The 15,942-nt window shown below is 39.9% G+C and overlaps 2 protein-coding genes across 3 annotated transcripts in view; one reads left to right on the plus strand and one right to left on the minus strand.

Moving 5' to 3' along the window:
• Positions 1-15,942, minus strand: part of Gfm1 (G elongation factor mitochondrial 1) — a 53,265-nt gene that overhangs the window by 13,120 nt on the left and 24,203 nt on the right. For both annotated transcript variants that reach the window (XM_078043496.1, XM_005325707.5), the window contains 5 exons: positions 15,629-15,685; positions 13,239-13,376; positions 12,461-12,543; positions 3,197-3,359; positions 1,597-1,741 (listed from right to left, as the gene is read on the minus strand). In XM_078043496.1, the coding sequence (XP_077899622.1) occupies positions 1,597-1,741; positions 3,197-3,359; positions 12,461-12,543; positions 13,239-13,376; positions 15,629-15,685 (586 nt within the window). The remainder of the gene's footprint in view (positions 1-1,596; positions 1,742-3,196; positions 3,360-12,460; positions 12,544-13,238; positions 13,377-15,628; positions 15,686-15,942) is intronic.
• Positions 6,129-12,374, plus strand: Lxn (latexin). Its single transcript, XM_005325706.5, has 6 exons — positions 6,129-6,367; positions 7,651-7,713; positions 8,951-9,128; positions 9,412-9,548; positions 11,793-11,855; positions 12,100-12,374. The coding sequence occupies exons 1-6, from the start codon at positions 6,239-6,241 to the stop codon at positions 12,196-12,198; spliced, it is 669 nt and encodes a 222-aa protein (XP_005325763.1). The 5' UTR covers positions 6,129-6,238; the 3' UTR covers positions 12,199-12,374.

The raw sequence follows: 15,942 nt of genomic DNA on the forward strand, positions 1-15,942 counted from the left end.
CCAGAGGAGGACATACAATCAATCAACAAGTACATGAAAAAATGCTCACCATCTCTAGCAGTCAGAGAAATGCAAATCAAAACCACCCTAAGATACCATCTCACTCCAGTAAGATTGGCAGCCATTACGAAGTCAAACAACAATAAGTGCTGGCGAGGATGTGGGGAAAAGGGTACACTTGTACATTGTTGGTGGGACTGCAAATTGGTGCAGCCAATTTGGAAAGCAGTATGGAGATTTCTTGGAAAGCTGGGAATGGAACCACCATTTGACCCAGCTATCCCCCTTCTCGGTCTATTCCCTAAAGACCTAAAAAGAGCATGCTACAGGGACACTGCTACATCGATGTTCATAGCAGCACAATTCACAATAGCAAGACTGTGGAACCAACCTAGATGCCCTTCAATAGACGAATGGATAAAAAAAATGTGGCATTTATACACAATGGAGTATTACTCTGTATTAAGAAATGACAAAATCATAGAATTTGGAGGGAAATGGATGGCATTAGAGCAGATTATGCTAAGCGAAGCTAGCCAAGCCCTAAAAAACAAATGCCAAATGTCTTCTTTGATATAAGGAGAGTAATTAAGAACAGACTAGGGAAGAAGAGCACGAGAAGAAGACCATCATTAAACAGGGTTGAGAGGTGGGAGGGAAAGGGAGAGAGAAGGGAAATTGCATGGAAATGGAACGAGACCCTTAGGGTTATACAAAATTACATACAAGAGGAAGTGAGGGGAAAGGGAAAAATAATACAAGGGGGAAGAATGAATTACAGTAGGGGGGTAGAGAGAGAAGAGGGGAGGGAAGGGGAGGGGAGGGGGGATAGTAGAGGATAGGAAAGGCAGCAGAATACAACAGACACTAGGATGGCAATATGTAAATCAATGGAAGTGTAACTGAGGTGATTCTGCAAGCTGTATACGGGGTAAAATGGGAGTGCATAACCCACTTGAATCAAAATGTGAAATATGATATATCAAGAACTATGTAATGGAGGGGTAAGACAAGATAATACAAATGGAAGAAATGATTTACAGTAGAAGGGGTAGAGAGAGAAAAGGGGAGGGGAGGGGAGGGGAGGGGGGATAGTAGAGAATAGGACTGACAGCAGAATACATCAGACACTAGAAAGGCAATATGTCAATCAATGGAAGGGTAACTGATGTGATACACCAATCCGTATACGGGGTAAAGTTGGGAGTTCATAACCCGCTTGAATCAAACTGTGAAATATGATGTATTAAGAACTGTGTAAGGTTTTGAACAACCAACAATAAAAAAAAAAAGAAACAAACAAACAAAAAAAAAAGAATTGTGAGCACTTGTCTTCTCTATTAAAAATTGAACTTGATTATTGATGAATTCAAACGTGGAAAAAACCCAGATGATTTAGAAGAATTAGGTAGGCTTTGAATGCAGGAATCAACCCTCACGTCAACTCAATTCTATAAATATTTGTCCATTACCTACCGTACCCCTTGGTTATGGTATGTAGTGTCTGGGTGGAAAGACTAAGGATAGCATTGCTTCCTGCAGGTCTACCAGAGGGGACAGACATGGCACGGTTGTGGGTGCTGGGAGGCAGCTTACCTTGTTTCAGAGCACCTTCTCCAGCTCTGATGAAAGAGATTTCGTTGGAATCAACCATGTGGTGTGCTCCATCCTGCAGAACAAACCGGAGCCCAGAGAGCTTGTGACCAGAAAGAGGGCCCTTCTCACAGGCATCCAAAAACCCCTGTCAATGAATGAAAACAACTTTTGGAAGGAGTGGATTTCACTTCAAGATGCATTACCAAAAATGTCAAATGAAAAGATGCACTAGCCTGTTCAGAAGTGCACTGTTCTTAGGACGTATGCTGGGTTTCATCCCTCAAGAATGTTAAATCAACATAATTACTCGTTAGGATGCTAACAATCACTTTCTCACAGCCCCGCCTTCCAGAATCCCTCAACCCACAACCCATGGAGAGGCAACAGCATGATCCTTGATTTTATATGGAAGAAACAGAGGAAGAGCAAATCTAAGGAACCTCCTAAGAGAAACCTTGCATCAGCTTTGGTGTTTACCTGTGTCTGAAGCCCCTGCTCACCCTATCTCTGCTATGCCTTGAGGGCGTTTCACTATGTTATAAAGACGCAAAGTGTAAAGTCAGACCATGCCAGTAAGAAGTGGCCTTAAAAGGTTATTTCACTTTTCCAAATGCAACTCTTTTAAAAAGCCAGTTTCACTGATATATATATATATATATATATATATATATATATATATAAAATGGATACACAATAAGCTGCACATATTTAAGAGTAAAATTTGGTAAGCTGGCAATTCTTTTTTTACCTAGTCACATAAAACTCCTATAATTGAATTAATTTTCCCCTGTCAAGCCAATCACATGGCTGCACATACAGTATATTTCTGACATTTTAAAACTGTGAATTGTGCTTGATAAAAAATACCTAAGCTCTCCTTCACCTGTGTTAGAGAGATAATGTATCTTGAAGCGTGTGAACAGTCTTGAAGTAAGAGTGCAGTGCATAGTACACACCACCCACCAAAACACCACCACCATCACTAAAGCCAAAAGAATGACCCATTAATAAGGAATTTTAAGTTAAAAGGTTAAAAAACAAACAAGCAAAACCACTTAGAACCCTTCTGGCGATCTGGACAGCAGAACACCTCATGATTCACCAGGATGCAAGAGTCTAACATCTCAGTTTTGTGAAGGGGGGCAGGTTCAAGTATTTTACTCTCAGTTTACAAATTAGAAAACTGGTTCTAACACTGAGCCCAGGGGCTTACTGATCTGCAAGCAGCAAAGATGACTCAGTGCCCAGGTGTTCAGCATCTTAATGTCATTCCACTACAACAGGACGTGAACATTCCATAAATCCCTAAGGACCAGAACAAATGTCAACGGCTGATGTCAAGCAACATAGCAGCTTCCGTTTATGAAGAAAAATATGATAACTACGATTAAGAAACAAATGATTTCTCATCATTGCCACAGCACATATCCATATTGTTTGAGCTCAGTGAGCTGAAAGTTTCACATCAGAAGTAAAGCTGAACAGTCAGTCAGAGAAGCAGGCCTGCAACCAAAATGAACAGGGTGGACAATATACCAAAAGAGAAGTATGATTCCATGCTTACTGAAATGAAAACACAACACAATTTTGTGAAACGCACCTTTTCTACAGCAGGCACAAACTGCTTTGGAACATTTGACCCAAACGTTTCATCTGAAAACTCCAACTTGGTGTAGTTCTCTGGGTCTAGAGGCTCCAGCACACCTATCACTTTTCCAAACTGGCCTGCACCGCCTGATTGCCTCTTATGGGTAAACTCAAACCTGGAAGAGATTTAAGAGGCAGAAAACCAACAGAGCATTACATGATTACCAAAATGGAGTTAATTCAAATGGAAAAAAAACCCCATATTTTTCTGTATACCATCAATGCACACATTAAAAAATAAAAAGGTAATTAAGAGTCCAGCTGGAGGCGCTTGTTCTAATAGCCCGCATTCCAGGGAGCTGCCCACTCTGGAACCCCTCCTTCCCTGGAACACAGTCTTTTCTGCGTCTCTCACTGTGGACGGCTTATTTACTCAGGTCATTCCTATCTGACTTTGCTATTTAGGCAAATAGATTATAAGGGCATTCATTCCAGAAGGAATAATCAACACCTGAAAATGATTCATGGCTAAATGACAGCAACCAACATAAATAAGTTACGAAAGTCACTTCAGACACAAATCTGTGTCTGTGGCAAATACAGCATCACAAATACGGTACAACAAACATTTTATATACATATTAAAATATGTAAACACAGGCTATATCACAGGAAAAACACTTTCGTGAGTATGCCTGCAAACAATTTATTGCCTTAACCTGAAGCCCTCCTCAAGACCATGGATGGAAAAGGTCACTTTCAAGAGTATCTGCAGGTAAGTGGACACGAATGGGGAAGTGCTCTGGGTATAGGTGGAATAAATATCAGCCTGGCTAGGAGATGCCAGCTTGGAACAGGCCACTTTCCTAAACAGTCCACATATGAAGAACCCGGACTAGCCGCCTCTCAATGATCTTCCAGCAGTCAGGGGCTTCAGGATGGCTGAAGGGAAAGTGGGAAAACAACTGCCAAATCACCATAGAACAGCTTCGAGGGGATTTCCAAATCCACAGCACATTGACACATAGACATAAAGTTTACTATGTGATATTTTAAGCCTTATCTTCAATTTTATATGATAGGACATCAACACACACTCTCCATCTGTACTGTTGGCACAGTGATCACTACCCCTACCTACTTACACATCACAATTAAATAAAACAAAAAAACTCAGCTTCTCGGTTGCACCAGTCACAACCCAAGCCCTCCACAGCCCCACATGGACGGGGGACACAGAACACTTCCAGAGATCTACTGGGCAGCAACGCTCTGGAGGACCAACTTGCAAATGAGGAGTCCCACAGTTTCAGGGACCATGTCTGAATTTGTGATTGAGAGGCTGCGGAGTGGTGCAAGGACTGTGCTAAGCACTGCACATGTACGGTCCTCTTGTTCTTCACCACATACCCATGAAGTAGGTGCTCTTTAATCATCACTCTACAGATAAGAAACCCAAGGATCAGAGAGGCTAAGTCACTTGACCAACGTGACAGAGCTACTAAGAGGCACAGCCAGGGCCTTTGAACCCCAAACCGATGCTCTTAACCAAGTACTCTTCTAGAAGGCTAATGATATTAACTGATAACCACTCATCTTAAAACCTTCGAGGAGGCACTGCATGAAGGAAGGTTTTGCAGCAGTTTAGGTAAAGACACTGAAGAACAGAAACACTCTAAACAGACATGGTGACAGCAAAAGAGCCCTGCCCGCAGTCAGACCATGCACGCTGTGAAAGGCAAGGTAGTTTTGACAAAACTTCATCCTCACACTTAAATTAATGTTAAATTAGAACTATGTTGGTTTTGCTGTTTATCTCTAACCTATAGACTTGTTTTGACTTTACAGTCATAATAAAGCTGCAAGCCACAGCCATTTTTACTGTTTTATGCTTATATAGTCACAGAAGATTATAGTATAATCTACCTGATCCCAGAGAATCATAAATCTTACTTTGAATTATAAATCTACACATTATTCAAGTCTGAGGATGGACTGAGTACTAACCATTAATGAAGCTACAAAACTTCAAAAACCCATTTTTAAGTAAAAGAGAAAAGAATCTCTATTTCCATGCCAACCAATTAAGGTGAAGTTCTAACCATAGGCCTGATGAAAAGGAACCTTACTTCCTGATTTTCAGCAAACCCAGAGAAATGCCTAAGTTGCAAATCTTTAAAGGTGGCAAAAGGAATAATTTCAAAAAACTGGATAGTGGAAATTCAATGCCTTCTAAAAGCTCTCCTGTTGAAGCAGCTGTAAAACCTCACTTTTGTCAGAGCTACTTCAATGTAGTCCTGTTGTGTTCAGTTTTTAGGTATGTTTCAGAGCAAAATTTTCAAAGTGATTCGAGTCAGATGCATGGTGTTGTATGGAAAACCTCATCTAAGATCAGCAAAGGAGGAGTGGAGTGCAGGTGCATCTCCCCCTCTCCCATCCAAATTATTTAGTCCCCAATTTAATACTATAATTTGTAGTCTCTCATACTTGGATTTGGTTAGACCTGATCCAACCCCACAGAAAACTGAGAAAGAAGGGGCAAATCACACTACCTGTGACACCTCTGCAACCTGCCCTATGTAAGGCCCTGCTGTATTAAGAAAGTTGTGCTCTAATCTGAAAGAAAAGCAGGCAGATAGTCTCTTTTTTAGTCTAATTCTTATGAGTTACAGACTAATAAGGAAATTCATTAAATGGTATTTGAGTGCTAGACAAAGACAGCTTTTCAAAGCATAATTCAGTGCTGCAATCTTTTAATTTTATATCTAGACGCAGACTACTTAAGAGGCCCGAGCAACGCAAAGGCCAGAGAGCCCTGTTTGCCCAAGGGTTAAGGAAAGACCAAGTCCCGGCAGCCCTAGAGGCCCAACTCCCTTCCTCCCGCCTGCAGGCGGCGCAGGCCTTGCAGCTGGGCAGGCGGGGCCAAGGGGCGGGGCCAAGGGGCGGGGCCACGGCAGCCTCCTAAGCCGGGAGGAAGTAGAGGGCAGCGCCCGCGCCGCCCAGCCCAGCCAAGGCAGAGCTTGCAGTAGAGCTGGGTCCAGGCAGCTGCTGTAACATGGAGATTCCGCCAGAACACTACGCGGCCTCCAGGGCGGTCTCGGTGGCCGAGAACTGCATCAACTACCAGCACGGAACCCCCCACCAGGTGTTTCTGGTGCAGAAGGTGGAGGAGGCCCGCTTGGAGGTGAGTCCAATAGGACCCAGCCAGATGTCGGGTGGGCAAGGTGGGACCCGCTGGAGTGGTAGCGAGGAGGAGTCCCGAGAGGGGGGAGTTGCGCAGGAACCGCCAGGTGTCCCTGGGGCAGACCCAGGACGAGCGAGCCTGGAGGTGAGTACTGCGGGGGTGCAGGCCTGGGCCCTCTGGCCCCCAAGTTAACGTTCCTGGGGTAGTCTAAGCTCCAGTCCCTTCGTTCGTTCTCTTCACGGTAAAGGAGAAACGCCAATACATTTCAGTGCCCACCCTGACAAGGAAATAGGGAATTACAGCTGACTTGCAACACTTTCCCTAGGGGACACCATAGGAATCATTCAAAAGAATCTTAAAACTGCTACTGTTTCTTACCAAAGGACTCCACTGCCTAAACTGTAAGACCAATCCTTATTAGACCCTTTGACCAAAATGAAGGGGAACACCAAGAGCAAAAGAAGCTGACCTCCAAAGTCAGAAAAGAAAAGCCTCTGAGCTGAGCTTGGAGGTAACCACCATCACATCACATGGCTGCCTTTGGGCTGCTCCGGGCTGAAGGGTGCAACTGGAGGATGTTCGAGGCTGCAGCATGCCCACCTTACTAGATTTTGGTAGTCCCTTATTTTTATTTATCAGATATAATTTTTAACCACTGATGGTTTTCAGAGCTGACAGGGAATAGATTCTACTCCAAAACTGTAACATAGTACAAATAGTATAAACTCCTAATCTGTCTCTTGATTGACAAGTATCTAAATGTTTGTCTTACTCCTGTAAAAAAACTGTTGAAGTACCATTTTGCAGGGCCACTAATACACAAGTTAAAACAGTACTTAAGTACAGTGAGTCTCCAAACACTGCAGTAATCTGCCTCAACATGGAATCCATGTTCACTGAACACTTGGAGGGCACCATGGGCTTTATGAAAAGTCTTTTAAAAGGTATATCCTATTTGTCATCTTTAGATTAAAAGCTCTTTGAAAATTATTTATGTAGAGAATTAAAGTTTACAGATCTAGGGGTTGGAGTCTGATGATGATTAAAAATTGAGCTGTGTCCTTTTTATTTGTATACTTCTCTTCTACCCTTGTCCTAATCCAAACAGAATGGACAGAGAATCTGCTCAATTAAATGTTAACTGGTGACATGCCTCTCTCAAGATGAATGGCTTTAATCATGCCCCTTACCAGCCAGCCCTCCTTTCCCCATTAAAGAAGAATGCATTTCCTAAAAATGTGACTATTTGACTTATTTTCTTTTACACATTTTCTTAATTTTAGGATATTCCAGGAAGAGGACACAAGTACCACCTTAAATTTTCTGTGGAAGAAATGACACAAAAAGTAAGTGAAGGGGCTGGGATGGTGGCTCAGTTGACAGAGCATTTGCTTAGTATGTGTGAGGCACTGGGTTCAATTCTTAGCACCACATAAAAATAAAATAAAGGTTTTGTGTCTGTCTACAACTAAAAAAAAGTTTTAAAAAAGTGAAATATCCTTTTGTATAAATAAAATGTTATTCTGAATATTTAAAATCATCTGTGTTGATCAAATCTATAGCATTTTAGATTTTTACTTTTTTTAAATTGTTGTGAGATCCTTGACTCCTTTTTTAAACACTGACCATCTAGTCATATGGTCAAAGCTTACAAGGGCCAGCTTTGTAAGCTCACTCCAAAATTTACGATCTTTGTGTATTCTGATATACATCCTGAATTATTTCTTCTGAACTATTTAGAAAACAGATTATACTTCAGTTCAAATATATTAAGAAGTTACATGCTCACAGGCAGCCTGAGTTTATGTCCAACATGGCTGAGTGAAGTCATTTACTTTCCAGTCCTTATGCCAGCATTTGGAGAAGGCAGGCAAATGCTTTCAGGTATCCATGAGCAACACAGTGACCAACTGATACCACTGCTAAGGCCCTTTGTGGGGCAGAGAAATTTTAAATAATTATACATGTGTCGAATTATTTTAGAAAATTTAAAAGAAACTGCAATTTGCACCATAACCATCTTGGAATTTTTAAAACCCTGCTCTTTTTTGAGTCTAATTATGAAGAGATACAGACTAATAAGGAAATTCATTAAACAGTATTTGAGCTACTAGACAAAGACAGCTTTTCAAAGCATAATTCAGTGCTGCAATCTTTTAATTTTATATCTAGACACAGACTGCTTTATCTGTGTTTGAAAGGAAATTATTTCAGGAGCAGGAAGTTAAGAGTAGTGGAAAAACTTAAAAAGTAACCAGTGTTGGGTTGGTATATAAATCCAGATTAAAATCTGATCTCACAAATGGATACTCCATTAATACTGAAATATACTCAAAGCTTTAGGTTTAGGATTTGTAAGATTGTGATACTTAAAAATTGTAATTAAAAAATCCTCTTTAGGGTACTTGCCTGTTAACTTTAGAAAAGGAATAGGATAGGCCCATTTAGATGTCTCTGAAATTAGGCACTCTGGGGTCAAGTCTGAAACTCCTTTAGGGTTGATGCTTTAAAGCCATCTCACAGAATAATTAGTAATGCATGCCATCTCTACATACGGATCTTTTGCAAACATGTTTCCAACAGCAAGTCACAGTGAACTGCACAGCTGAAGTACTTTACCCTCCAGTGGGACATGGCACTGCACCAGAAGTCTCCTTCACATTTGAAGGAGAAACTGGGAAGAGTCCAGATGAAGAGGATAACACCTTCTATCAAAGACTCAAGTCCACAAAGGAACCACTAGAAGCACAAAATATCCCAGGTATATATAGGACATAGAAAAAAATGTTAAGATTAACCTCAATTAACTCTATCCTCAAAATTGTCAGATTTAACCATGTTGGAAATATCCTGGCTTTGACAACAAGATTAATTTCCAATGAAGCCAACAAAAAAAGAAGCCTTGGAACTTTAGAGATCCATGGCTTAATTATTTTCTGCACACATTTGAAGAAAACTAAGACGTGACTTAGAATTTAGATTTTTTTCAAAGGTTAGAACTGTATATGTGATAAAATTACATTTCTCATATGTCTCCCCACCAGACAGTTTCGGAAATGTATCTCCACAAATGAATCCAGTTCGGCACTTAGCCTGGGTTGCCTGTGGTTATATAATATGGCAGAATTCTACTGAAAACACATGTTATAAAATGGCCAAAATTCAAACGGTCAAGCAAGTGGTAAGTACTCTCTATAAAGTATTGCAATTCACAGTTGGACAGTATTCTAGTCATTTTGCATTTAACATAGTGAAGGTGGTGTTTTGAAGAAGTCAATCCTGACTAGAGAATATAAAGAGTTGTAGGAAGAGTCCAAAGAACAGCAACTGATCCAGTCACGTGGTTGGGTTGGCCAATAGATGCAAACCACAGGCCCCCTTTGCCTCCAAAGTTGGGTTCCTCTTCCCAGTGCCAGGTTAGTCTGCATTCCCTGGGCACATGCTGACAAGGAAGCATAACAGCAGCAAGGCAAAGTCAAGGGTCTCGTAATGAGCAGTACTTAGACTGTACCTTCCCAAGGCACTGCAGTCGTGATGGTTCTTCACCTTTCATGTTGGCTTGAAATATAGCTCTCATGTTTCACTCAAACCCTCTTCTTGAGCAAAAAGGTCTGTAGAGTTTTATTAGTAGAGGCAAGACAGAACCCCAGGCACCCAAATCCTTGCATGTCTTTAACGTGCTATGCACAGATTCTCAGAACCACCTTCTATGGCAGTCATGTGAAGCTGAGCTCTCAAGAACAGTTTTGCGCACAATACACATTATTCCCTTTAGCAACCAAAATTCATGTTCACATCACTTGTGCACTATCCTGGACTCTGCATTTGTTCTCTGCTGAATGCTGGTGCCACTGGTACTTAAGAGATATGCCTGGCCTTTTCCCCAAGGCTCAGCTTGAAGAGCAGAAGCACTGCAGTCTCTGTGAAGCCTGCTGTACTGCCTCTCAAATAATTCCACTACTTGCTCCTGAGCTTGCTGCAGTTTTCTTTCATAACCCACTTAGTCACACTTTACAACCTCACCTCCTGTTGCTAGCCTTATGTTTCCTTATGTCTGATATGACATCTATTAAGAAGTACATCTTTCTAGATCTTAAAAAAATCTATGAATAAATTCTTTGATTTTAGCTTTATTAAGTGGTTAAGAAGAGAAAAATTTCAACTAGAACCTAATGGGAATCAAGAAACACAGAATGCAAAGAAGCCACAACAGTTTAGAAAAAGACTTCCCTGCTGACTTGTTTCAGCTTGCTGGCGACAAACTGTGAGGCAGCTGGAGCACCTTTTCTCTGCAGGCTTTTGTAACCACTTTAGACAACTATGGGCACTGGAGGGCAAGATGCCCAATTACAGTACTCAGAGTCGATGCCAAAAGCCCAGCCTACACAGCACAACATTTTGAGAAACAGATTTCACAGACATCAACCCTGCTTACAACATTCCCATAAGGGTACCTAAGCCTCAGTAACTGACTCCAGGTACAGAGAGTCCTAAAATCATTACCATGATTTTTCAAGCCAAGTCTTTAGCAATATGTGTACAAGACAATGTTAGTAGTTTGACAAAAAACAAAAACAACAAACTCCTGAAACCCTTCACCAAATGATGATTTTTAAAGCATTAATGAAAATCTCAACAGAGGGGTTTAATCACAGTTTTACTTTCTATATATTATCTATCTTTACTTATTAAGATCCAACATATAAAAACCCTTATGTATGCACTATTCTTTGATGATATTGTCAAAGGAAGGATTACTTGAAGACACTATGAAGAGAGGAGTATGCTCTTATCTGACCCTAGGCCACACTGACAACCACATTTAAACAAAGGAGCCCCAGGAGCTGTGCTGCACCTTGGACTCCAGGGCTTAGCTCAGCACGTCACTCCTAAGCCTTACGGAGATATGTATGGCACAGCAAATCTCTGGTGATGGTTTTAAACTGTACAAGCACAGCAGTTCTGTGTGGCTGAAACTTTTTATTCCCAAAATAATAAAGAGTATGGAACAAAAGTTTAATTATAAAATGAGATGACCACACTGATTATATATTACAAGAGAATCTGTCGTAAAATTGGCTTCTTAATGTGAACATTTATTGCTATGGTTTCTCTTAAGTGATAATTTTATCAACAACAGAAACACTAAAGGTTCTTAAGTAATAAGCTACACAGAATAAGGCTAAGTGGCTACCATAACTTGGAAGGTAAAAACATACAAACAACAAATAGAACAATCATGACTTTAAAATATAGTTTGACAGAATATTTATTTAGAAGACTACTTTTTGTCAGGCTAAACTGAAATAAATCATGACACCTTTTCTTTTTTAACCTAAGTGGGAGTATTATAATCATCTAATAATCAAAGCTCATTTTAAAATTAAAGCTGCAGTTTTAAACACCAGGCTTTTGTTTATCACAGCAAAGGAACGATGACTTCATTGAACTAGACTACATCATCCTGCTTCATGACATCGTATCACAGGTACAATATCACCTGTCTGTTCCATGTCTTTCAGAGCCACAATAGGTTTTATTAATTCTGTATCTAACTCGGAATCTGTGTAGACTCAGACAGGGACTAGGCCGAAACAGATTATATTTGTAGCAATCTAGCCTGCTTTTTGCTATTCCTCATGGAGACTGTGTTGTCACCAACAAAGTCTAAACCCACATCTTCTGAATTGTTCTCTAAAATTTATCATATCACTACTTTTCCTTACTTCCAGGAGATTATCCCCTGGCAAATGCAAGTTCTCTGGCACCCACAATATGGGACAAAAGTAAAACATGACAGTCGTCTCCCAAAGGAAGCACAGCTGGAATAAAAGACCCTTCTATTGAGATGGAGTGCAGACATGTCTATTAATGATGTGCAAGTCAGTCCTCACTAGAATCTGGCCTGGGGGAGACAAACAAATCCTGAAGTACCATTCTATATAATGTCATGCTTATGGTATAGAACTGTACCGATTCCATAATAAAAAATACTACTACATAAAAATGTCTTTATACCAGTAATGATTTTGTACATCTCATAATTAAGTTACAGTTTCACTCTCACAGTGTATGATTACATTGCATACTTACGGGACAGGGGCAGTAATGGTCTCTCGAAAGGCAACTTTTGGCTTTCCTGTGATACAAGGGCAGCCATATTCTCTTTCCATTCTCTTAAAAAAAAAAAAAAACAAAAAGGGAGGGGGAAGATTATTTTTTGGCATAATGAAATTTTTAAAATAAACTGAAGAAAAATCCTAAGCAGCTTAAACATCAGCATAGCATTCACTTAAATATAACAATTCTTAAATCACTGCAGTGTCTCATTAAGGATTAAATATGTGATATTTAATGCTTAATTTATACTTACTGCCAATTAATTTATCTGCTAAAATTTCACCACTATTCCATATTTTTCTGTCAGAATATTCTACCCTCAGCTTCAAAGAAATGGTCACTCCATAATTTCCAGTGACATATCTTTTGCTTTCATTTACATGTACATGTATGACCTTTCCCAGGAATATTCTTTAACTATCCTACAATGGTCTTTAAGCACGGACTTGAGAAGAATTGGCTTAAAGAGTGGGTAAACTGCCAGTAGTCTCCCAAGGCTAGGACCAGAAATTTTTTGACCTAGATGGATAATCTTGTTGCACATCCTCTCAGCCCCAATTCTAGAACTCCACAATACTGAACAACTGGAAGCAAAAAAATAACTGATACACAGTGGAAGAAACTATACACCACATGTGGATACAAACCAGAGTGAAACTTGGAGAAGCATGGAGTTTACAGTAATTATACTGAGCATTATTGACTTAACAGTCATTACATAACCCCACTTAACTTCCTGGTTAGTCATTACCTGAGCATAGATTTCCAGGTGTAATTCTCCCATTCCAGATACAATAGTCTCTTTGCTCTCATTGTCAAAGTGCACTTTAAATGTGGGATCTTCTCTTGTAAACCTGCCAATACCTTTTGAAAATTTTTCCAGATCATTCTTTAAAAGAAGGAAGAAAAGTCATGTGTTTTACAAAACACAATGAGCAATGGTATTTTTTGAAAGAACATTACTGAATGAAATCAAATATGCCAGCAGTTAAGAAATAAAGATAACCCTTACCTAGCTCTATTCCATGCCTTTTTAAAAAAATATGAGCTTGAACACCACACAGCCAGACATCAGTGAATAACCAGCTAATAGGATTCTTTCTTCATGCCAAGACAGAGAACAGGAGTCCAAGACTTAACTCTATGCCTTTTCCTATTACACTGCAAAAACTTCATATGTGTAAAGCTATTCATTAAGTGGAAAGAGACTTCTGTTACATTTTAGAAATACTACCCATCAACAGAAAACACTCAGCATATCTACCAAGACTCTCTCATATAGATTCAGGAGGACTGACTGACTATTAAGACTAATAATAAGGTGAACGGCACACTGAGACTCCCCCTTTCAAAATAGTCTGCTTGGATACGGTAAAATGCACCTTTAGTCCTTGATGTAATTCCACATGGTGAGCAGAATAACAGATCTGCAAAGATGCCCTAATCCTCCCAACATGTAAATATGTTACTTCACATGGCAAAGAGGATTTTGAAGATGTGATCAAGGTTGCAGAACTTACAATAGGGAAATTGTTGTGAATTACCTGGGTGGAGTAAAGTAATCATGAAGACCTTTAAAAATGGAAGAGGAAGGCAGAAAGGAGGGTGGGTAAGATGCAGTATGGAAGAAGAGGCAGAAAGCTAGACACAAGAGGGACTCAACCCACTGCTGCAGGCATTAAAGATGAAAGAAAGCCATGTGTCAAGGAAGGTAGGCAGTCACTAGAAGCTAAGAATGGTCCTCAGATGACAGAGGAAATGGGGACCCCAATAATATACCCACAGGAACTGGATTCTGCCCACAACCTGAGTAAGCAAGGCAAGATACTCTATCCTAGAAACTCCAAAAAGAACACAGCCCTGTTTGGTTAACTTAGCCCACTGAGAACATCAGTCTCTGACCTAGAGGACTGTAAAGAGTACATTTTTGTTACTTTAAGCTACTAAGCTTGTGGCAACCTCTTATGACAGCAACAGAAAACACGCCCCACATTGCCAGTATTCACAGCCACTGTTTCCCACATGCCTGGAGCTGAAGCATGCTTTCTGCACATTATCTTAAACCTAACCTTGATGCTGAAAGATAGAACTATTCATCTTTTACAGAGGAGGGAACTATGTACAGAGAGGTCAGGTTCATGGCAATACTGGGACTAAATCCCAGGTTAGGGATCGGGTTGGTCTCTTGCCTTTCCCTGCACCAGCCAAATACTCTCAGCACAGTGGAAGCATCTTCGCTGCACTATCTGTGCCTCCTACCCACTTCCTACTGACGATGTCTCATGGCTTAATGCAGACACTTCATTATTTGGTTTGAAATAATTTACTCCGGCAAGCAGACACTTTTCGAACTTTTAAACATATAAACAACTTCAAAAAAACAAAAACCTTTTGGATTATGGATTATCCAGTCAAATGTTGTACATAAACTCTGGACTTTGGGATGAAAAGGCATGTTTCATTTCTAACCTCGCTTTTCCAAAGGGAAATTTTGACAATCTCAGCAAAACACCTGGAACAAATTAGGACATTTACTAATAAGGAGGAAAGGCTGCACCTCCTGGAGTCTCTGGGAATAGGCAACCATTTCATGTTTCTTGCCTCCTCTACTTTCTCTTTTCTACACTGAAAAAAGAACTAGAAAACATCATGATTTCTCAAACAGGTGAAGTATGGTCTCGGTCTATGTACTGAGACCTATGAAACCATGAGCCCCCAAATAACATTTCCTCCTTTAACTGTTCTTTTTAGTTCTTTTGGTCACAGGAGTGAAAAAGCTGACTAAAACATCTACCCAACATGCACACGTACTTTACAGTGGGTTTCACTAAAACTCAGGACAAATATTCTTATTTCCCATTTTTCCATATTTCAAGTGCAAGAAGGAACATCAACCACTATGACATAATAAAGAGCTATAAAATAGTCTGGTGAGTATTAAAATACCACCATTTTCTTAAAAAATACTGATGAATTATTGCCATCACACTGATAAATTTAAAAAGAAAATCTTAATACCAAAAGAGGAAACAGACCATTAGGACTGCTATTTATCACAAGATACATGTGTATTCCAGTACAGATTAAAAAAAGATCTCAAGTTTTTATTGTGATATAATGAACTTTAAATCAAACTCCTACCTTGTTAGAAGGCTTCATTGCTATTGAAATGACAGGATCGGGAACATGAATTGACTCCTAAAATATTTTTTAAAAGAACAGAGAAAAATTCAAAAACTGTATTAAACAGTATAGGATGGATTCATTTAATATGCTACATTACAAAAGGACAAACACCAGACAACATCTTTAGCCAGACAATTTATATCTTTGTTGGTTTTTATGCTAAAAAGGGAAATACATTAATGTAATATATTAATAAAGCTGTTCACTAACATGATGAAACCATGAGCCCTCAAATAAGCATTTCCTCCTTTAACAGGGGCTGGGGCTCA

The sequence above is a fragment of the Ictidomys tridecemlineatus genome, chromosome 3 (assembly GCF_052094955.1).
Source record: "Ictidomys tridecemlineatus isolate mIctTri1 chromosome 3, mIctTri1.hap1, whole genome shotgun sequence".
In the NCBI taxonomy this organism is placed as follows: Eukaryota; Metazoa; Chordata; class Mammalia; order Rodentia; family Sciuridae; genus Ictidomys; species Ictidomys tridecemlineatus.